A 21,580-nucleotide genomic window follows, 5' to 3' on the forward strand; every position below is an offset into this window, starting at 1 on the left:
AGCTTTTTCCAAAGCTCATATGGCTTGTCATATAGTATCGCGAACACTGTTTTGATAGCGTATTCTGTGCGAGACAGTGAATCTTAACACATTCCGCTTTGTGAAACTTCCTGATGTGAATTGTGTAATGAAAATGGATCCACTTGAGAGAATCTGGAAAGAGGCTCTACAACGCTACGAGGACACGTTGCCACCCAAGAGAATCAAGAAAATGCTACTCACCCCAGACCTGGAATCCCTATTGGAGAGAACGAAGTTATTACAGTCTCGGTACTCTGGCCGTCCTATCATTCGGGCATTGGAACGAGCACAACCTTTCCTGAATACCATCCAATCCTTTTCTGAAGTCGTCAAAGTGTTCCTTCAGTCAGATCCAGGGATCTTCGCTTTGGTTTGGGGGTCAATCTGGTTTGTTTTGGAGGTGAGTCCCTGTTGTGGTCAGAAATTAGGTAGCGGTCCTGCAATGTACTTTCATTTTAGCTTTTGAGCTAGTCGAACTGTCTCCACTTCCTTGCCTCCATTTGGTCACCCCTCTTTCCGAGGCTCCCATCTCCTCTCCGGTGAAAAAGAGGCCTTTGGACTCTGAAGCTTACTATCGAAGCTCTCTGCACGACATGCCCGTATGCTTAGTAGAATCGTCGATGCTTTCGAGTCTTTTGCACGAGCCTTACCGCGTTTCCACGACTACAATCAACTTATCGAACCAGCCGGAGCCAGAGCAGCTTCATTGAGAAATGCTCTGGTGGAATATTACGCCGAGGTAATTGGGATTTGTCAAGATGCAGTTAGTTTCTGTTCACACCGGTCCTTGAGTGAGTTACATGCCACCCCTCTTTGTGCGGCATTGACTAATTTCAAGGTAACTTGTTCATCAAACGCTTCGATTCATCATACGAGGAGAACACTCGGAGGCGAGTGGAACAGCTGAAGATTTCCACAATTTGGGTTGACCAAGAAGCGAGCGTAATCAGTAGTCAATTGATCCGCCAAGAACTACTACGTGGATTTCAGGACCTGAGGCTCGATCTTCGACAGCAGCCGAAGATGCACATTCTTCAACACCCGTTCCACAACCTACCTTACACCAGAAATCTCCATTTCCATGCTCGTCAGGTCGAACTGAGTAGACTAGAGAAAGACTTACAACCGGGAGTTTTGCCAGGAAAGCTCCTCGTGGTTGGCCTCCACGGCACTGGTGGCGTTGGTAAAACGGAAATTGCCCTAGAATACGCCTATCGCTACCAGAAGTACTATGATGCTGTCTTATGGGTGACTGCAGAAACTTCCGTGAAGCTATCGGGCTCGTTTTCATCTCTTTCCGGTCAGCTTGGAATAGTTGACCAGAGTGTGCAAAGCTCTCATCAGCGTTGTGAAGAGCTGAAGAGATGGCTAGGCGCGACCAGCCAACGAAGTACGCCTGCCCTCATAACCATGTAAGGTGGAGCTAACTATCACGGGAAGGTAGCCGCCCATGCAGGTGGCTCATCATTTACGACAATGTGGAGACCTCAACATCCCTCCAACCTTTCTGGCCTACCGGATCTCACGGAGCGGTCATTCTTACATCGCGAAACCCAGCCGTTTCCCGTCACCTCGGAGGCCCGACCGCAGCGATTGAAGTTCTGCCCTTCTCTGCCTCAGAGGGGCAAAAATTCCTTCTACGACTTGGAACTGACAGAGAGAATGCTGCATCCCAAGAGGAGCGGACTGCCGCTGAAGCTATCGCTGACGCGGTAGGAAACCTTCCCCTCGCCGTGTTCTTGACTGGAAGCTACATCTACTCTGCTGGACTAAGCTTGACTCAATTTCTAACAGCTCAACCTCATTTTGAAAGAACATTTCTCTTCGACGACCAAGTTTACTCTCAATATGTTGGAAACTACGAACAATCTCTGGACAAGACTTGGAGCCTGGCTAATTTCACGGCGAATGGGAACCCAGGCTTTGTCGAAAAGGCCCAACTTCTCATAGATATGGTCGCGTTCTTGGATCCAGATGGCATTCCACTGTCCCTTTTCATGCCCAAAGATCGCCAGACAATGTCAGTAATTCTCACATAACCTGTGCCCCAATAATTTCCTTGCAAAGTTGTGGAATGTTTCAATTGGCGCCAGCTCTAGATCTCAGGACTACGTTGGTGTGGCTAAACATAACATAGGCTTTGCGAAGGTCCGGACCTACTCGAGGAAATGTCCGGTGTTGAAAGGTATCTCGACTTCCTGTTCACAGACATTTCCCGGTGAGCATTGAACCCTCTCTAAGCGGTCTATTCCTAGGTACTCATGAGTAATAGACTTGATCAAGCAATATCCGCCTTGATGGGACGATCGCTAGTCACACGAAAGCAAGGAGCCGATTGTATCAGCTGCCACCGCCTTGTTCAGAGTGCCGTTCTGTTCTATATGCCGCGAGACCAAAGGGTGGTGGCTTTCAACAAACTTCAGTTCTATCTGAATGGCGCCTTTCCACAACAAGGAGACGGTGAGCCTCTGCATTCCCAGTGGAAGAGATGCGAGGAGTTTTCCAGTCATGTACTGGCGCTACTGGATACATACAAGTGGGTGAAGGATGATGTCCAGTCCCCAATATTGCTCTGCGAGATTACGTCACGTTGCGCTTGGTAGGCATATTTGCTCCTCTTCAGTATCGTGGCGCGAAATGATGAATGATCCTAGGTTCTACTTCGAGCGGGGCGACATGTCCATCGCACACAAATTGGCATCCGACGCTATTCTGATCTGCGAGAAGGCTTTGCTCCTGAGCAATCATCCAGGATACAGTGAGTGGTATGTTAAAGACCAGCTGGGCCATCTGTATAACGTTCGGGCTTCGGTAGCCTACGAAACCGGCAAAACGGGTGACGCTTTGAACCTACACTCCAAGATCAAGTCTATGCGATTGGCCAATATGCGGGAAGGCAACCTAGATGATAAGTGGCTTGCGGCAGCCGACGGAAATCTCGCGGTCTCGCTGATGGCCGAAGGGAAACCAGAGATAGCTCTGCCACTTGTCCTCAGTCTACTCGAAAGACCGGACATGGGCCCAAACGAAGATGTGTACTTGAACAACGCATGCGTATGCCATATGCTCTTGGGGGACTATGTCAACGCACTAAAGTATGGTTCGAAGGCGATGGCTGCCGTTCGGAGGTTGCGAGGTGAAGAGAGCGCCCAAATGGCTATGTAGGTTTTCCGTAGGCAAATGCGGGCTTGCTAACACGTTGCAACAGATACCTATTCTATGCTGGCAACATTTACCAAAAGCAAGGTCGAGTCGGCGAAGCTTTCGATGCTTTGTCAAAGTGTCTTCGCCTTCGACGAACTTTGATGCCCACGCATAGCTATACTGGGCTGACATTGCATAAAATTGGGACTATTGTACAAGAGCGAGGAGACGTTGCTTTGTCTATGTAAGACGTTTCCACAGCTTCAATCATTAAATACATCTAGTCACATTGTGCTGATAAAGTTCCAGTGACTACTTCAAAGAGGCCCTCCAAATACTTGAGACATGCGAGAACCAGACTGGAGCTGCTTGTCGATCTGCATTTGCTATATCAAAAGCTTATGGACTACTGCTCGACGACGAAAATGCCCTCCAATTTGAGAAGGTGGGCAACGCTCTGAAACCCGCCCTCAATGATGAACGTACCGCATTCATAGGAACTAGCCCAGAAGAATACGACCCGTTCGTTGGGTTCTCGCATCGATAAGCATATGAGAAAGGTTCTAATTTTGGGTGGGCCGTAATGAGCTTTAGGGTTTCATTTTAGGGTGTTCTTGCGATTCGTAGTCAAAACGTGAATGAACGTAATACAAAGCTTGCCTAGCCAGCAGGCCAATTGAAGTTATGGGTTTCTTAGTTTGTTCCAGTGTGAAGAAGCAGTTCGTGTATCGCGGGACAGAGTCCTGTTTGTTCTTAGTGACGCATCACGTGAGGGGTGAATATGTTTTCGTGGAGCTGCTCACCAACAGAAATGTCTTGGCGAGTTCGTTACATGACTACAGTGGTGAATGAGTGAATTGTGATGGTGGTGAATATACATAGTGCAGGAGAGGGTTAATGTTGTGGAGCGGCACCACTGTTGATATTGATACAAAGGTAGGAAAGGAAGGCGCGACATGGTTGCTGGGGAGCGGGAGCTGACAAAGACTAGCGCGACTGCAGCGAGCATTCGTCCCATATCCAGTGCCGCATCCACAACAATCACAAACCACTCGTGCACCCAGTTCCGTGCCCTGCTCTGCTCCCATCTTCCTTCCACTCGCTCAATTGTCTGCTGGGAGCGCCTCTACACTGCCCTTCACCGTCCTCTGCCCGCCATGGCCACCGCGTAACGCTGCCGCCGCCTCGACGTGAGCAAGTCGCGTGTTGGAAGCTCGACCTGCCCCTCCCTCTTCTGACCACCCACCAACACCAGGCTCACGCTGTTGTCAGCTATCCTTACGGATGGCAGCAGTGTCTATTCCTCCCTCGCCCCAGGTCATTTCCACCATGACGAGTCGCCGCGCCCCGCTGGCAAACATCCCCAATGCCGCCAACTCACCTTTCCGCGCCGTCGCCGCCGCTGCCTCGAAACGACAGCGTTCTCACGCGAGCGATCAACGCGAACTAGCTTACGGCCAGCCTCCGCCAACAAAGAAGCTGATTGTCGAGGTCGACGATGCCGAAGCTCGCCGTCACGGTCTGGGCCGAAGAACTACCCACAATCCCAATGCTTTCCAGAGGAAGCTTGAAGCTGCCCGAGAAGTCAAGGCGCCCTCGAAGTCATCTGAACGACCTCAGAAAGTAACCAACGAGAACCTGGAAAGCATTCGACAATGGCAGAAGCACTACAAGCGGATGTTTCCGACCTTTGTCTTCTATTTTGACAGCATTCCCGATGACCTTCGCAGCAGAGCTTCGAGGCAAGCACATACGCTTGGTGCTGTGGGTTCTATATACACCATGTCGTCTTATATCTTCATGCTATACTGACTTGTCTTACAGCGTGAAGAAAAATTCTTCTCCAAGGCCGTCACTCACGTCGTGACGACGCGTCCAATACCCCCAGAGAATGACAGCTCTAGCTCCAGTGGAATGCAGACATCCTCTTCTAACCATACAGGAAAGGGAGCATCGCGTACTATTGATCCGTCTGTTCTCGATCGTTCGGCCGAGAATCAAGCTCAAACTCTGAAGGGACGATTCACATTCGAGGCCCCAATGCCTAAGACGAACAATGGCGATATCCTCCACAAGGCGAGAGAGATGGGCATGAAGATCTGGTCGGCAGAAAAACTCCAGCGAATGTTGAATACCATGTTCCACACAGACACCGGCGAGCAGGTTCCAGAGCATCCCCGCCGACATGCTATTGCCCAGACCAAGGCAGGAAGAGATGTCGATCTCCAGCAACTACTCCAGAACGAAAAGGTCAATGGCCCTGCTGACCGTGACTTGACCGTTGCCACTCAAGAAATGGTTCAAATTCGCGGTTACTACATCTACATCCACGACATGGATGAACAAACACGACCTTGCATGGTCAGAGAATACGCAAAACCAGCAACAAAAGAAGAAGGCAAATGGCCACAGTTTCGCGTTACCGGACCGGGCAAGTGTCCGTTCGTGGAGGATCCAAATCACTCAAAACGTTCTCACGCCCAGGAGAAGCAGTCAGAAGCAAGGACCGAGCGAGTGTCGATAGCAGTACCCAGGACTCGTGCTGCCGCTGCTATGGAAGCTGCCAAGGATGGGCAGTCTGTCAATATAGGCGAAAGGCGAGTATTGGCACAAAACAACAATCTCGCGAGACGACCTACAAGTGCGGCAGGCCAGCCAGGTGGTCTCTTGAACCAATCCAAACCACTCGATCCTCCCGCATTGGTTCCGGCCAAGCGTGGCAATCCAGACAGCATGCCGCCTATGTTTGGAAGCGCGCAGGCGAGCATTCGGGGCATCCCACGCTTTGCTGGAGGCGAGCCTGTCGCGTCAGGAATCCAACCATCGAACGTTACTTCAGCTATTAGATCACAGATGATCTCCTCTACCGCTGCTGCCCCGGGTGCAAGAGCTGGAACCAGCAAAGAGATGCATCAACTGAAGAGGAAGGTTCTTGAGAAGAACAACGCACCTTCAGCCTCCAGCATGCCATCCTCTTACATGAATGATGTTCGTGCTGCCATCAACAATGATTGCGGTCCACCCCCAAGGGCGGCGAAGCGAAAGGCCCAAGACACGCTTACACATATTCACGAAGACATGACAGTTTCTGAAGAAGAGAAGTTGCAACAGAAGGTTGCTGTTGTCCGTCGTAAGAAGGCAACAGAGAAGGAGCTCAAACCCGGATACTGCGAAAATTGCCGAGAGAAGTTCAACGACTTCGATGAGGTATGTATCTCTCAACACGCCATTTCATGAACAACACTAACTCTAACCAGCACATCACCTCGCGCAAACATCGCAAATTCGCAATGACTTTAGAGAACTGGAGAGAACTCGACGCTCTTCTCAGTCAGCTTGTTCGTCGATAGTCTCGTCTACGAACGACTACGAAAAATACCATCATCGTTGCCCAGCTTCCACCAGCAATCCCATCATCACCTATCCTGGAAGCAATTCCGCGACATGAATCACGACCAATGGTCATCCTTATTACTGTATACCCTTCATCCAGGCCCTCCTTCATATGGAAGCGTGTTCTCTCTGCGAATACCCACTACACAGCATTTCCATGGTGACATCTGCATTTTCGGAGGCGCATTTTTTTCTCTTTCTTTGGTGGCTCCGTTCACTTGTGTGGTTCTCTGTAGGATCTTATGGCCTGCATTGTTTAGCGTCGCTGGTGGTTTTACCGCAAAAACAGGTATAGATGCCTTGATGCTTGTGCACTTGGGAGGTGTCGGGAGTATTTTGTATTGGGGCATGGTGTGGTCTCTGTCATGGACTCATAGCTTGGCATGGCTTACCTGGAAGGCGTATTTCATTGTCTAGTGTCTTATTCATAAGCATCCTAAGATACATAGAGGTTATCTACTGTTGTATTGGCATGAGCTAGAGTGGTTTTGTGGTGACTTGTGAGGCGGCTGGTGATGATTGATACAGTGCCTTGCCAAAAGTCTGGGCGCAGTTTCTTGCAACTGTTTGAGGTGCTTCGGCGCATTCTAAACGTTTTTAGAAGACGTAAAGTCCCTAAGAGCTAAATTAGAGAAGTTTCACACGCTGACAGTCGGCCTTCTTGCCGCTGTTTGTGGTGCTTCAGCACCTCATGTGCCTAAACTTGTGTCTTAGCTGGAGTACTGTATGATGAAGTAGTTTGATGTTCCGATACACCATCCCAAGCATTAGAATATCAGATGGATTCGGAATATGTGTGTGCAATGCTGCATAATGTCAGCTTTAGAAAATCACGTAACTTACAGCAATCAATGCTGGTACAAACAGGGCGCTCATATATGTACATGATGTTCGCATTTCCTCAATGCTCAGACGCTACGGCCTGCAAACTAACACATAAGATGTAACCCCGATGATATAAACCCGCAACTGAGCTATATACATTCATCGTTGTGAGATCGTCGCTCAGCCTTATTCTATGGCGAACGCTTAGCTTTTTTAAGGCAGCCGCCTAACCACATCCACCTTCCAACAATCAACTCATACCACTCCTCTCAACCCCACTCCAACAGAACTGCATTTCTCCGCAAATCCGCTAGCAACGATGTCCTCCCCTCCCTCCCCAGAATCGTCCGTCGCCGCCAACCTCCCCATCGAGGACGAGGAAGATGCGACGGATATCCCGCTCACGATGGCGGCGTCGGTCGTGCTGACCAGCTTACCCCGCGACGCGGCGCACGCGTTAGAAGGGGCGGGAGAGTTGGGGGTTGCGAAAGGTGCGTCCGCTGTTTCTTAATCCATTCATTATCTACCATCCATCCATGTATTTCGAGTCCACGTATCATCGTCATCCACAAGAAAAAAAAAAAGAAAAAACTATCCGCAATCTCCTCATTCTCCACGTCTCCTCGCCATAATACCATGCTTCCGTTTTCGGTTAAAGGAAGAAGAGGGGGGAAAGGCACGCCAGACACTACTAACTAGCGATGAGGTTTTTGGCAGTCCAAGTGCGCCTCCTCCCCGTCGGCGCCGCGCCCGCCCTCAAGCAGCAGAAGTTCATGATCAGGTCCTCGCAGCGCTTCGAGGTGGTGGTGTCGTCGCTGCGGAATAAGCTGAGGCTGGGGGCCCACGAGAGCTTGAATTGCTATGTGAATAGCGTGTTTGCGCCGGCGCCGGATGAGGGCGTGGGGAATTTGTGGCGGGTGAGTGATGGATGGAAAGGGGACTGGAAGAGAGGGGGGTAAGCTAACGGGGTTGAAAGTGTTTCAAGACGAATGAGGAGCTGGTGGTGGCGTATTCGATTACGCCTGCGTTTGGGTGAATGAGTGGACTGGGTGGGGAGCGGAGACGAGGTTGGGGCGTTTTATGGCGTTTTTTTTTGGGGGGGGGGATGGTCAGGTTGAGCATTAGCGGCTTGGGCATTGCGTAGGCGTAGTTCGTCTGGTTATCAAGCAACTTTCGATATCAGGATCTATTTTCTTGCGTTCTCTGGTGGAAAAGAGGGGACCATGTGTGCACGGAGTCTTGTACGTAGCGTGGGTGCTTTTGTGAATACTTCCACGAGTTGTCTGCGAAACTGATCGTTCGTACGGTTCATCTCGTTGATACTTGGAACTACGTTGCGTGGTTTTCGAACGGGGGAGCCCCCGTGTGGCGCGAAGTGGAATCGGTTCAACTGGAAGCTGTGATCATGGAGCTGATCTAAGGTTAGAGAAAATAAGACTTCGGGTGCGGTGTAAATCAGAGCGGTGATTCAAGGATACAGATGTTGTTAGGGCTGCCTCGCTGCGGCACCTCGGACGGTGTCATCCGTTGAGAAAGATTGGACCTAGTTTAGGACTTCAAGTTAAGGGACATTCAGCTACAGCGCGATACGGAGCGATGACCAGAACTGAGAAATCTCTGTAGGAGTGTCTCACTGGGCCACCTCAGACGGTGTCATTCATCGCGAAAGAGTGAACCTGCTTTAGGGACTCCAGGTCGGGGTAGATTCAGCTACAGTGCAATTTGGAGCGGTGATTAGAGGGTAGCAACGGCGTTGGGTTGCCTCACTGGGACATCTCAGACAGTGTCATCACAATACAAACGAAGTGCTCATATGTTACGAATCGGTTGTAAGTTTTCATTCTATCCTATCCATTATTTTGTGCTCTCAATGCATTGAAAATGCTCCAACCAACGACGGCATTTGCGCGCTCAATATGCAAAACCAGGGTATCCAAAACTTCTATACGCTTTTAATGAATTCGCCGCCTTTTTCAACTAATCGTCCTCACAATTTCTCCCTCTTTTCTGAGATTATCTTCTCGAACTCAGCCAGCTCCTTTGCCGGCATGGGGTAGGTATGCTCTTTCGCTGGATATTCCCGACTCTTGACCTCTTTTCCGTAAGTTTGAATAGCACTCATGCTCTCTGCCCATACGTTGCCGTATTGTTTCACGAACTTAGGGAGGAAGCGGCCGGGTGGGAAATTTCCAGACATGTCGACCTGTACGAGAACCTGGCCCGAGCAGCCGTTTCCAGCGCCGATTCCGATGGTGGGGATGCTAAGTTCACCAGTGACGATGGCAGCGACCTCAGCCGGCACTGCCTCGAGGACTACGGCGAAAGCGCCGGCAGCCTGTACGGCGAGGGCGTCTTGAAGGAGGGAAACGGCCGAGGCGGTTGATTTCCCTTGTACGCGGAAACCGCCGAGAGCGTTTTGGCGTTGAGGTGTGAGACCTATGTGGGCAAGGACCGGTATGCCGGCACGGGTAATAGCGGCGATGGTGGGAGCCATTTCCGCCCCTCCTTCTAACTTGACGGACTTCACTCGACCTTCTTTTATGACGCGGATAGCGGAGGTGACGGCTTGCTCGGGGGAGACTTCGTAGGAGCCCATGGGTAGATCACCGACCTGAGAGGAGGTTAGAGTTGATTTAGTGTGAACAAGAGATAGACGGGTGAGCATACAGTAAAGGCAGACTTGGTAGCTCGTGCGACAGAGCGACAATGAAGCAGCATTTCTTCTAGCAGTACTTCGCTCGTGTCTTCCATACCTAGTGCAACCATAGCGAGACTGTCACCAACGAGTATCATGTCCATGCCAGCGTGGTCGGCGACGTGTCCACTTGGGAAGTCGTGAGCGGTGATCATAGTTATGGGCTCGTTCTTGCGGTATAGCGACTGCAGGGTGTTGATGGTGACGGGCTTGCGGACTTGGGCTGGAGCAGCACCCATAGGTGAATGTGAGCTATGTCTAGTCTGGGCAGCTGGCGACAGCAAGGTTTGCGATATTGCGACCGGCAGCGAGGGTCTCCATCGTGGTGAAGACGTCAAACTCCGAAGTGAAGAAGTTGGGATAAGACGAGTCAAGGCACGCGACATGGCGATGTCGGGTGGGTATTTGCGGCGAAGCGTGGTGGATGAGGCTTCTCCAGAGAATTCGAGGAGGCGAGAGAAACAGGATTCCGGGCCATGGCGGACGTGCGGAGTCTTGTTTTAAATGGCGAGGTTCGTGATGTTTTCTGCAGCGCAGAGGAGAGAACGAAGGCGGGATCCGTGGGTGTTTTGTTCAGCTTTCCAGGGCCTCGGTCCGGTGCTTGTCGGAGAATGGAGTCAGCGCGCGCCCAGACTCAGCGCCTCTTTGTTCGACATCCCCGAGGTCGTCGTTTGCGGCGTGGTGGAGTCACAGTGTGTTTGTCGAGACGAGGCCACTGCGAGGCTGGCTTCTGTGTGTGGTGTTGCACCGTGATGGCAGAGCTCTGAGGTTTCCCTGCAAGCCGCCCTATTGGTAAAACTCACCACCAAAACTTGCCAGATAGCAGTCGGCTTTCTCTTCCGAATCGTACATATGCATAGTAATGCTACCCATACCTATCCGCAAGACACCTCCACGTGATGTATCGCGGGGTCTCGGGCCAGACTTGACAAGTGGTCCCCGTGACTTCCGCCGTCGCCGCCTGCTTGCGTGACTCTGCAGCTGCCAGCATCATCCTCCATTGCCTCTACGAGCCTCTCTACCGTGAGATAGCCTCCTAGACCACTGCTGCCAGCCGTCAACCGCCTCATCTGCCGCCTCCCATTGATCCAGCTCTCACTTCTGCATAGACTCACTCCATCCAGCCATACCCCGCCAACAGAGCGCCCCTCTACTTCGCTGGCGAACCAACTGCATATATCCCGCCCGCAGCACCCGCCGAGCTTGCCTGGAATACACTGAACTTCTCTGAGTGCTGAAAACCTTCCTGGAGCTTGGGAAAGAACACGAACTCTCCCACCAGCTTCTTTGCCCGTACGAGATCCACGGAAGAATAAGTGGATAGCCAGAGCCCGACAAGATGAGCAGCCCAAAGAGACGTATCGAGACGGATGTAGGTGGATCCCGCGCACTATCTGTAGCTATGGGAAGCACAAAGACTAACGAGCTTTCTTGCGGCGTGTTCAGGTCATGAAGTAAGTCACTACATTCCGCTGGTGATGATGAACTCCGCTAACGAGAATAGGATGTACGTCTACTACGCGCTCCCCCACCTTCCTACCACGTCGCATATATCTGAACAATAGGCTGAGACTTGCGTAGGCTGATGAGCGATTATGAAGTCACTCTGGTCAATGACAATAGTACGTTGGAAATCCCCGGTCCAGGCTCCGCAGATGGAAGCTAACCTGGCGCAGTGTTCGTTATACCATCCTACCACTAACTACACTATTCGGCTTCCACACAGTCCTAACGGCACCATAGGCAAGAATTCTATGTGCGATTCAAGGGTCCTGAAGAGAGTCGGTGTTCCCCTATGTTCTCCTCGATACTCATTTACTAATACTAACACAGCACCCTTCGCCGGGGGTCTCTGGAAGATCCACGTCGAACTCCCCGACCAATACCCCTACAAGAGCCCCAGTATCGGCTTCGTGAATCGGATATTCCACCCCAACATCGACGAGTTGTATGACCCCTGTCCTGGAACCCTAAGACTGCAACTAACACCCGTGAAGGTCGGGCTCCGTATGCCTGGATGTCATCAACCAGACCTGGTCACCAATGTATGACATGATCAACATCTTCGAAGTCTTCCTTCCGCAACTTCTCCGCTACCCGAACCCCACCGACCCGTTGAATGGCGAGGCTGCTGCGTTGCTGATGCGGGAGCCGAAGAGTTATGATGCAAAGGTGAAGGGTGAGTAGCCGCCTTCTTGCCCTGGGAAGTCACAATACGTGGACTTCTTTTGACAGTTTTCCCACTTCTATTCGAACCATCTACTTATGAATTCGCAGAGTATGTCGCCAAATATGCCTCGAAAGATGCTGCCGACGAAGCCGACGAAGAAAGCGACCTTGACGACGAAATGAGCTCCGTCGGTAGCTACGCGTCAGGCGAAGACGAGGAGCCCGCTGGCAACATGGAGGAGATCTAGCCTCCCCTCATGCCCTTTCCACTTTGGCGTTCATTCTACATATATCCCCAGCATCTTACGAGGCACCAGCGTCAGTGTGTCTCGATTTCAGCTCGAGTCCGTCTACAGCCACACTACCATATTCCCTTTCTTCGTGAATAGCGGCAACGCACGATTTGCGTTCTTTCAGCTCGGCCCACGGGTTCTAGGCGTTTGCATGGGAGTTTCATGTTCCTGGCTTTTACCTTGGCACGAATCCACGTGCCTGGGTGTCGGGTTTATGGGGGTAACTTGGATTGGATTGGAATGGGTCGCGTGGTTGGATTTTATTGCTTTGTCCTATCTTTTTCCACTTCGTCGTCTCTGTCGGGTTCTTCCAGTTAGAGGAATACGGTGGTGAGGGAATCATGCACAAGGTAATGCGGTGCCAGCTTGGAACTAGGCTGGACCTGCTTTTAGCAACCGGTCAGTATGCTCCGAGGCCACCGAGCCATGAATGGACACAGAATTCTTTACTCTCTACTCCGCATTTCCTTCGGCTGCGCGGGACTAACCGAACCGTCTCTCTTACGCTGTTCGCTGATCAGTGATGCCTGATTAGTTTTCAAGGCCACCTAGGTACGCTAACGCTAAGCTCTACAAGGTATTGGGTATATTTGACTGCGGTCTAGTCCAAATTATGATGGGTTTCAACGGCGGACATGTCATCCGCGCCGAAGTATAGAGTCTGTGCTAGACCACAATAGGAAGTGGGTATCTGTTTGCGCGGCATGCAATGCTTTGAACACACCACGGTCTGATTGGTTCAGGCCGACACCCACTGCCTATTCGAGGTTAGCTTTCCCAATGCCCACCTTTTCCTTATGCCTCATGCTCAAGCACACATTCAGCAGGCATTTGGATTTCTAATAATGCAGCATTGCGTATCTTGGCCGGAGCTCCTGGGGCCCTTCTTTGAAAAGTACTTAAAGCCCACATTCTGCAGCGAACAACTGCTCTTTTCATCTCATTGCCCCAGCATTACTTCTCCACCTCCTCTCGAATAAATCGGCTCTTATACAACCAAAGTGCACATCATGGCCTCTCCCTCCGTCATCCTCATCGGTGCAAGCGGCTGGCTCGGCAACTACGTCTCCCTCGAATTCCTCCGCAACCGCTCTAGCTTCACCCGCCTTGCCATTCTCACCGAAGAACACAAACGCCACAAGTTCGCAGACGTGGAAGCTAAAGGCTTCGAACTCATCATCGGGTCCTATACCGATGCTGCCTCATTCAAAGGTATGTCTACCCCTCCCTTCCCCCCCCCCCCCCCCGGCCCTCCTCTCTTCTCCGTGCCACTCACGGCACTACAACCCAGGTTTCGACACCGTCATCTCCCTTCTCGGCAACCTCGTCATGAAAGACCAACCCGCCATCATCGACGCCGCCATCGCCGCGGGAGTCACGGAATTCTACCCCTCCGAGTACGGCAGCGACGGCCACCAAGGCGAGTTCCTCAGCAACGGCTACTGGCGCGAGAAACAGCGCACGGTGGCGCACCTGCGCGCCGTGGTCCCACAGCACGCGAGCTTCAACTACAGCGTCGTGATGACGGGCCACTTTGTCGAGTTCGCGCTGATGCCGCTGTTTGGCGTTGATATCGCGAAGCACACGTTTGAGTTGTATGGCAGCCCGGGGAGGGCGGGCGAGTGGACGTCCGCGAGGGAGTGAGTTTGCATTTTTCTTTTTTGGTTTGGATTTGCTTCGTGTGTTGGGGGGAAAGGGGCTGATGCGTGTGTGTGTGCAGTGCCGCGAAGTATATTGTGCAGTCTACGCTCCTCCCGAAGAGCGAGAGCAGGGAGCGCTGGTTCCGCGTCCCGGGGGGGTTGTATACTTGGCGGGAGGTGATTGCGACGCTGGAGAAGGTGCAGGGGGTGAAGTATACGTGTACGTATTTGTCGCAGCAGGAGGCGGTCGATAAGGCCGAGGCGTGTAGGAAGGCGGGGGATGTGGATGGGGAGTTGGCTTTTTTGTTGAAGAAAAATTTGGGGGAGCTGGGTGTGGTGGGGGTGCCGCAGCCGTGGGATAATGAGGTGTTTGGGTTTGAGCCAGAGGGGTTCGAGCAGGCGGTGAGGAGGATTTTGGAGGAGAGGAGCGAGGGGCTGCAGGAGTGAGTGGACGGGGATTCGGGGGGTTTGAGGGGGGTTGGTGTGGTTGGCGCCAGGTGAGCTGTCAGAACTAATCTCAGCTCACTACTAAACGACGAGTCTCTCATATTCGATCTGATCCACAAATTCAGTACATGGGCCGTTCCCTACATATTTGCTTCCATTATTCCCATTACTCCCATTACTACAAAGTCGAAGTATGAATTCAATCTGCTCCTCCTTGTCTCTTCCACGCGGCATCATCTTTTCCGCCTCGCGTTTTTCGGTTTCTGGGCACTCTTTGTCGCCTTACCGGGTGGCAGCTTTGGTGCTTCATCGCCGACTGTCTTGTCCCTTGCCTGCTTGTCCCTTGCCTGCTTGTCGTTTTTCGCTTTTTTGGGTGTCTCTGGGTCTTTCTTGCGTGCCGCGTTTCTGTCTATTTCCTTTAGGGCGTTATTCTTCGCTTTCGCCTTTGGCTCTGGATTAGCGTTTCTCTTCGCTTCGTCCTTCTTCCCTTCTCCCGATGGCTTAGAAACTCCATTGCAACCCCCGTTTGCGACGTTGCTCTCCTCGTCCTTCTTTTCATCACCTTTCTCCACTCTCCTCTGTCCCCTCAAACTTCCGTTACCAGCCCTGGTTCTGCCGGATCCCCTCTCACCCTCATGCTTCACTCCTTTGCCCCCTTTGCCCTCCAAATTCGGCTTCTGGTTATGGGCTCCCTCCCTCAGATTCTCCACCTGCTCTCTATTCCTCTCCGCCTCTCCCAACGCCCTCTTTCTCTCCCTCATTTCTCTCTGCCTCACCCCCTTGCCATGATTTCTGTCCGCCAGCACCTGCATCAGCTTCATAAGCCGCCTAACGTCCAAATACCCCCCGGTGTCGACTCTATCATCCACCAAGATCGCCACGCTCTCCGTCCAATCCTGCGGCGTCGCCAGCGGCGTCAGCCCCCGCGTAATGACAGCCTTATCCTCCGCAGATGGCTCGTCGTAGCAATACCAATCCCGCGGAACCCACGCCAGAAGCGCTAGCGCCACTGGCATCGCGAATGCCCGACCATAGAGCTCTGCGACCTGTTTGCACGCTCCGAAGATCACATCTGGGCCGCTCACTTCCAGCTTCGCCGGCGGCGAATGACGCCCTGCCTGCTCGTCACGCAGCAGGTATTCATACTCCTTAGGGTCCTCCCCCAGCGCCCTCAGCCCGGCGGCCTCGAGCGCCGTCACCGGCACAGCTTTGTACCCGTCTCCGCCAATGGGGCCGTGGGCGAGGTACTCGTGGGGCCCCCAGTCGAGCAGCTGCGGCGCGTGCCACACCTTAACGCTGCTCCCGAGGACCTTGGTGTCGAGGATGGCCAGGTGGCTGCTTGGTTCGCGACGGGCGTAGGAGAGCGCGACGCTGATGCTCGCGGCCCAGGAGCTGAGCTCGGTCTCTGGGAGCAAGCCGCCCCCGTAATGGGATACGGCCATGGTATGGAGCTGGTCGTAGGTCAAGTTGTACACGTTTTTGTGGCCGCGGCCACGGTTGAAGGCGTGTGGGCAGACGCCGTCTACGGTGTTCAGGCCGGCTGCACCGCCGCCGGATAGAGCGCACCAGCCGCGGAAGAGATAGCGGGGGATGGTGGTTTTGCTCAGGTGTTTGAGCCGGGCTTTGTTTTTCTGGTCCATGGTGAGCAGTGTGGTTGGTAAACGGGCGGCAGGCTTAACTAGAGAGCAGATTGATTGGATTTAATATAGAATTGGGGGAGGGATGAACGCACACCCCCTAATCACTCCGCGCACAACCCCCCCTCCCCCTCTTGGCGCTTCACAACCTTCTAATTGGCTCAGAGCAGCGTGGAGCTTCCTCCGGGCATTCACCTTTACATCTCTCTGCACGTGATGCTATACGCGAGGCCGTACGTGAGCTTGCACGTGAGCTTGTACGTGAGCTCGTATGTAAGCTTGTACGTGAGCTCGTACGTGAGGCTATGCATGAGGCTATTCTCGATTGCCTGGTTGTATTGTTCTTGGACGGCCGGCTCGATCTGTTCCGGTAACAACTTTTGCAGCTGTTGCGATAACACCCATTTGGAAGCCAGTCTCATCAAAGTTCCAGGTATCATCATCCTGAATTCCGTATTGCATCTTTGTATCATGTACACGCTTATACCAGCCTCGAATAATAACTGGATCTTCGCATTTGGCCCGTTGATAATCGTACTTGCAATTGAATTTGGATTGTAGATCGTTGTGGCGCTTTAGAAAGGTTGACACCCAATTTATGCCGATGGGTTTGGCGGGTCCACGCTGCGCAGCTAATAATGCAGCCATCTGCCGTACAACCTCAATTCGTGGCGGCATACCGCGTTGATCTCTTGATAGAATCCACTGCTTAAGGCTCTCTTCTTGTGCTGGTGTAAGACGGCGATTTGGCGCGTTGTGACCGCGTTGAGGTTGAATACCGGCATCGCGTCGCCGTAGTGTATTTGGGGCAACGTCGAATAGCTTCGCAGCTGTCTCGAGGGTTTTTACTTGGCCCATTTTGTATGCCTGGAAAGCAAGAGCTAATCTGCCCTCTTTGTGTAGGAGTTTATGTTGTTGTGGTGTAGCCATTGCGAGAATTGTGAAGGAACGCCTTACCGGCGTAACAGCTGAAGATTGCGGAGAGTGATCGTGGTGTCCTCCATCGGAGTATCCACGACGATCCATACCTTTCGCCATGGATTTGCCAGTGCGACCAGGCTTGCGATCTGGCGCGGCGCACATCCACCAAGAAGGATCACGCTTCGGAACTACGCAGGTGACGGGCGGTTCAGTCTTCCAAGGCAACTTTAGTGGAGTTACTATCAGTGAGCTTATGCCGGCTGCTGTCCTGGTTTCAATACTAACGACGATCAGATTCCACAGCACGGCCCGACTTTGCTGGCCAGTTCTCCCACTCCTCGCTTGAACCGGTGAAGGCATACGTTCCGCGAGCCTTCCTACGCGACGAGATTAAGACACAGCTGTGCGACGATGCTGCAGACACAAACACGAAGACGCTTGTCGTCTGGGGACTCGGCGGCGCTGGGAAAACACAGCTGGTGCTAGACTACGTGCGACAGTACCGCACCGACTACAAGGCAACGTTCTGGATCGAGGCCGGACGGAAGGAGTCGCTCGAGCGAGACTTTGTCAACCTCTATCAGACGCTGTTTGGCGTGCAGATGGTCGCTGGGCAAGAGACAGTTAGTGTTGACAGTGCTGTGATAGGAGTGAAGAGCTGGTTTTCTAGTCAGCGAGGGCCGTGGCTGATAGTGTTTGATGGCGCCGACATAATCGAGAACGAAGAGGTCACCGAATACATTGACATCAAGCGCTTTATTCCTGACGTGGCATCACTACATATTATCGTTACAAGCCGGAGCAGTACGGCAAAGGACATGACACGACTAGAAGGGGTGCAGGTTGGTGATATGGAGGAGGCCCAGGCTGCGGAGCTGTTCTACAAGTACTCTCGGCTACGGCGTGATAATCAAGACATCGAACATGAAGTCAGGGCTATTGTCAAAGAGCTCGGGTATCTGGCGCTAGCGGTCACTCTTGCTTCCACATATGTAGGGAGAACTCCGCGGCTACAGTCGGATGTTAAGGCATACCTCCCGGAATACAGACAGCGCCGGCGCGAACTACTAAAGCGAAAACCCGAGAGTCTCATCCATCAGTACAGCGAGAGTGTGCTTACTACATGGGAAACGTCATACCACGCTATTCACGAGCAGAGTTCCGAGGCGTCAACACTTATGACCATGTTGTCATTTTTCAGCTTCGATGATATTTTTCTGCAGCTGTTTGGGACTAGCAGGCAACTAGAAAGTACGAGATCGACAGGTAGTGCTATTGAAGTCTCTTCTACGCCGACGGAGGATATCTACAAGCTAGAGGGGTGCTTTGAGATGTTGCAGAGATATTCGTTTGTGCAATGGAAAGAGGATCAACAAAGCTACGCAATGCACAAGCTGGTACACGCTTGGGGCTACGACAGGCTCACGGAAGATGAGCAACACAGGTTCAGTGTCACCACTTTTAAGCTTGTTGTGAAAGCAATCAATGGCTGCGGGAATACGCCAGAAGAGAAGCTCCGGCTGGTGCCGCATGTAATGGCGAACTTCGCGATGCTTGGCGGTACCGGACGCGCATGGGATCAAGCAGCAGATGGCACGCTTAACGAACTAGTATTAGCAGGGGTATTTATTGCTAATATTGGGCGGTTGCCGGAAGGACGTGTAATTCAGGAGTTTATATGGAATGAGAAGCGTCGACTCCTTGGCGAGGAACATCCAGACACCATCTCGGCGATGTACAACCTCGCAGTCACGCTCGGATACCAAGGCCAGCTGGACGAGGCGGCGAAGATGAAGAAGGAGGTGCTTGAGAAGAGGAGGCGCATCCTCGGCGAGGAACACCCAGACACGATCTTGGTAATGAGTAACCTTGCACAGACGCTCGGAGACCAAGGCCAGGTGGACGAGGCGGCGAAGATAAAGAAGGAGGTACTAGAAAAGAGGATGCGCATCCTTGGCGAAGAACATCTAGACACGATCTCAGCAATAGGTAACCTCGCAGTCACGCTCGGAGACCAAGGCCAGCTGGACGAGGCGGCGAAGATGAAGAAGGAGGTGTTCGAGAAGATGAGGCGCATCCTCGGTGAGGAACATTCATATACAATGTCGGCGATGAGCAACCTTGCGTCCACGCTTGAAGACCAAGGCCAGCGGGTTGAGGCGGCGAAGATGCAGAAGGAGGTGCTAGAGAAGATGAGGCGTATTCTCGGTGAGGAACATCCTTCCACAATCTCGGCGATGAACAACCTCGCAGTCACGCTCGGAGACCAAGGCCAGCTGGACGAGGCGGCGAAGATGAAGAAGGAGGTACTCGAAAATAGGAGGCGCATCCTCGGTGAGGAACACTTAGACACGATCTTAGCAATGAGTAACCTTGCAAAGACGCTCGGAGACCAAGGCCAGCTAGATGAGGCGGCGAAGATAAAGAAGGAGGTGTTTGAGAAGAGGAGGCGCATCCTCGGCGAGGAACATCCTTCCACAATGTCGGCGATGAGCAACCTTGCGTCCACGCTTGAAGATCAAGGCCAGCTGGTCGAGGCGGCGAAGATGTTCAAGGAGGTGTTCGAGAAGATGAGGCGTATTCTCGGCGAGGAACATCCACACACAATCTTAGTAATGAGCAACCTTGCACAGACGCTCGGAGACCAAGGCCAGCTAGACGAGGCGGCGAAGAACATCCAGACACAATCTTAGAAATGAGCAACCTTGCAAAGACGCTTGGAGACCAAGGCCAGCTAGACGAGGCAATAACGTTATCAGATGTAGCCGTACAGAAAATGAAGCGGATTCATAGCGACAAACACCCCCATACAAAATTTGCTATCAGAACCCTAACTCAACTTACTGCTAGCAAAGCTATATATACAGCGGTAGCTACAGAATAAGGGGTAAAAAGAAGCAAAGTTCGCTATAAGGTGCTAGAGCGCCTATACAGTATATAGACCTACGTATAGCATGCTATTCGCATGCGAACTCCGTTCGGGCCTAGTGCCCTTACGTGTTCGCCTTACGGAAGCACATATGCATCCTTCGCGGAGCCCCCTCCGGGTTTCCTTAAGGATTCGTTTCTTAATACACTATTATCATCAATTCTATCTATAAGCCCCCTACCGTGCACTCTCCTCTAATACTACTACTATTTAAGTTAAAAGTCTAAAAAAAGTTATATAAGTTAAGAGATAAACTCTTAAGGTATTAAGAATACAATAAGGGGAGCGCTACTCGTACACCCCCTTTTCACTACACGTACACCCCCTTTTCACTACACGTACACCCCCCCCTCTTGGCGCTTCACCACCTTCTAATTGGCTCGGAACACTGTTCCGTAGCCTCCGATTCGCTCGCTTAACTCGCTCACTAATTCCGAATGCTCTCTCCAAATGCGGCCATGTACAACACAAGCAATCACATAATGCCAATTTGTATAGCCTTATGTACGAGCTCACGTACGAGCTTGTCACGGTATTGATCATGGCCTCCCTCTAAGCATCAATCCCCTGACACCTTGTTGCCGCATACGTGCGCACGCGTGCGCCACGCGCCTGCCACCTGATTCCCGATTCTGTTAGGGCCACGCGCTATGTGCGAGCCCCTTTTCTCGTCCTGTATATAGCCTGGCTCCCGTCCCTAATTCAATTCGGCATCTTGACGTCTTGTAACCAACCACGGTAATAGCACGTAGTTATCCTTTGAATCTGATACTTGTCTATCTCGCGTTCAAATGCCCGATACATCGTCACCGTGACAGAGCTCATGTATAGCCTCACGTACGAGCTCACGTACAAGCTCACGTACGAGCTCATGTATAGCCTCACGTACGAGCTCACGTACGGCCTCGTGTGTAGCATCACGTACGGCCTCGCGTATAGCATCACGTACGGCCTCGTATATAGCATCACGTGTAGAGAGACGTAAAGGTGAATGCCTGGAGGAAGGTCCGGGCTCTCCGAGCCAATTAGAAGGTGGTGAAGCGCCAAGAGGAGGGGGGTGTACGTGTAGCGATTAGGGGGTGTACGTGTAGTGAAAAGGGGGTGTACGAGTAGCGCTCCCCTATAATAACTATATAAGTTTAGGGAAGTACTATATTAAGTTAACTATAACTGTGCTCTTTGTTGTTACGAACCACGCAACCAGAACCGCACACAAACCTATAAGGGATATAAGAAGAACGGACTGGAAGGGAATCAGGAACCCAAGGATCAAGTGATTAGAGTCACGTGACGTTCTCTGTCTGATCTGTAGGGGTAAGCGAGCAGAGGAAGCAGAGTAAAGGTGCTCTCGTTGATCTGGGACGATAAGAGTTATCAGAGCAGAGCAAGCAGAGCAAGCAGAGCAAGCAGAGCAAGCAGAGCAAGCAGAGCAAGCAGAGCAAGCAGAGCAAGCAGAGCAAGCAGAG

General features: G+C 52.1%; 8 protein-coding genes across 8 annotated transcripts; 6 read left to right on the forward strand and 2 right to left on the reverse strand.

The window, feature by feature from the left end:
* Positions 1–133: 133 nt before the first annotated feature.
* Positions 134–3,413, forward strand: BDZ99DRAFT_397743 (uncharacterized protein; the record flags this gene model as incomplete). Its single annotated transcript, XM_033716060.1, has 7 exons — positions 134–434; positions 714–812; positions 860–1,411; positions 1,462–1,946; positions 2,277–2,620; positions 2,676–3,182; positions 3,230–3,413. 7 exons carry the CDS (start codon positions 134–136, stop codon positions 3,411–3,413), a joined length of 2,472 nt encoding a protein of 823 aa, XP_033571585.1.
* A 1,036-nt stretch (positions 3,414–4,449) lies between these two features.
* On the forward strand, positions 4,450–6,515 carry BDZ99DRAFT_397766 (uncharacterized protein; the record flags this gene model as incomplete). The annotated part of the gene is made up of 4 exons (XM_033716061.1): positions 4,450–4,929; positions 4,990–5,074; positions 5,108–6,372; positions 6,423–6,515. The coding sequence occupies 4 exons, from the start codon at positions 4,450–4,452 to the stop codon at positions 6,513–6,515; spliced, it is 1,923 nt and encodes a 640-aa protein (XP_033571586.1).
* A 1,187-nt stretch (positions 6,516–7,702) lies between these two features.
* BDZ99DRAFT_397392 (APG12-domain-containing protein) lies at positions 7,703–8,419 on the forward strand (the record flags this gene model as incomplete). The annotated part of the gene is made up of 3 exons (XM_033716048.1): positions 7,703–7,874; positions 8,101–8,300; positions 8,360–8,419. The coding sequence occupies 3 exons, from the start codon at positions 7,703–7,705 to the stop codon at positions 8,417–8,419; spliced, it is 432 nt and encodes a 143-aa protein (XP_033571587.1).
* Positions 8,420–9,198: 779 nt separating this feature from the next.
* BDZ99DRAFT_451727 (3-methyl-2-oxobutanoate hydroxymethyltransferas-like protein) lies at positions 9,199–10,773 on the reverse strand. Its single transcript, XM_033718232.1, has 2 exons — positions 10,051–10,773; positions 9,199–9,994 (listed from the first exon to the last, which is right to left on the reverse strand). The coding sequence occupies exons 1-2, from the start codon at positions 10,462–10,464 to the stop codon at positions 9,371–9,373; spliced, it is 1,038 nt and encodes a 345-aa protein (XP_033571588.1). The 5' UTR covers positions 10,465–10,773; the 3' UTR covers positions 9,199–9,370.
* Positions 10,774–11,417: 644 nt separating this feature from the next.
* Positions 11,418–12,688, forward strand: BDZ99DRAFT_544448 (ubiquitin-conjugating enzyme E2 8; the record flags this gene model as incomplete). Its single annotated transcript, XM_033726817.1, has 6 exons — positions 11,418–11,454; positions 11,650–11,704; positions 11,822–11,859; positions 11,912–12,026; positions 12,076–12,257; positions 12,356–12,688. 6 exons carry the CDS (start codon positions 11,418–11,420, stop codon positions 12,493–12,495), a joined length of 567 nt encoding a protein of 188 aa, XP_033571589.1. The 3' UTR covers positions 12,496–12,688.
* Positions 12,689–13,530: 842 nt separating this feature from the next.
* Positions 13,531–14,627, forward strand: BDZ99DRAFT_575272 (NAD(P)-binding protein; the record flags this gene model as incomplete). The annotated part of the gene is made up of 3 exons (XM_033728452.1): positions 13,531–13,752; positions 13,832–14,180; positions 14,261–14,627. The coding sequence occupies exons 1-3, from the start codon at positions 13,551–13,553 to the stop codon at positions 14,625–14,627; spliced, it is 918 nt and encodes a 305-aa protein (XP_033571590.1). The 5' UTR covers positions 13,531–13,550.
* Positions 14,628–14,666: 39 nt separating this feature from the next.
* Positions 14,667–16,423, reverse strand: BDZ99DRAFT_149369 (uncharacterized protein). The gene has a single exon (XM_033712761.1). It carries the CDS (start codon positions 16,265–16,267, stop codon positions 14,861–14,863), a length of 1,407 nt encoding a protein of 468 aa, XP_033571591.1. The 5' UTR covers positions 16,268–16,423; the 3' UTR covers positions 14,667–14,860.
* An 877-nt stretch (positions 16,424–17,300) lies between these two features.
* BDZ99DRAFT_575275 (TPR-like protein) lies at positions 17,301–20,014 on the forward strand (the record flags this gene model as incomplete). The annotated part of the gene is made up of 2 exons (XM_033728453.1): positions 17,301–17,430; positions 17,480–20,014. 2 exons carry the CDS (start codon positions 17,301–17,303, stop codon positions 19,876–19,878), a joined length of 2,529 nt encoding a protein of 842 aa, XP_033571592.1. The 3' UTR covers positions 19,879–20,014.
* Between the last annotated feature and the right edge of the window lie 1,566 nt (positions 20,015–21,580).

Source organism: Mytilinidion resinicola, assembly GCF_010093595.1.
Source record: "Mytilinidion resinicola strain CBS 304.34 unplaced genomic scaffold BDZ99scaffold_21, whole genome shotgun sequence".
Classification (NCBI taxonomy): Eukaryota; Fungi; Ascomycota; class Dothideomycetes; order Mytilinidiales; family Mytilinidiaceae; genus Mytilinidion; species Mytilinidion resinicola.

What these genes read in the sequence shown, in the direction of transcription:
- BDZ99DRAFT_149369 (XM_033712761.1), bottom strand. Translation starts at nt 16,267, where the DNA reads ATGGACCAGAAAAACAAAGCCCGGCTCAAACACCTGAGCAAAACCACC.
- BDZ99DRAFT_451727 (XM_033718232.1), bottom strand. Translation starts at nt 10,464, where the DNA reads ATGTCGCGTGCCTTGACTCGTCTTATCCCAACTTCTTCACTTCGGAGT. An exon ending in CTACCAAGTCTGCCTTTACT is followed by an intron (nt 9,995 to 10,050) that starts GTATGCTCACCC and finishes ACCTCCTCTCAG; the next exon opens with GTCGGTGATCTACCCATGGG.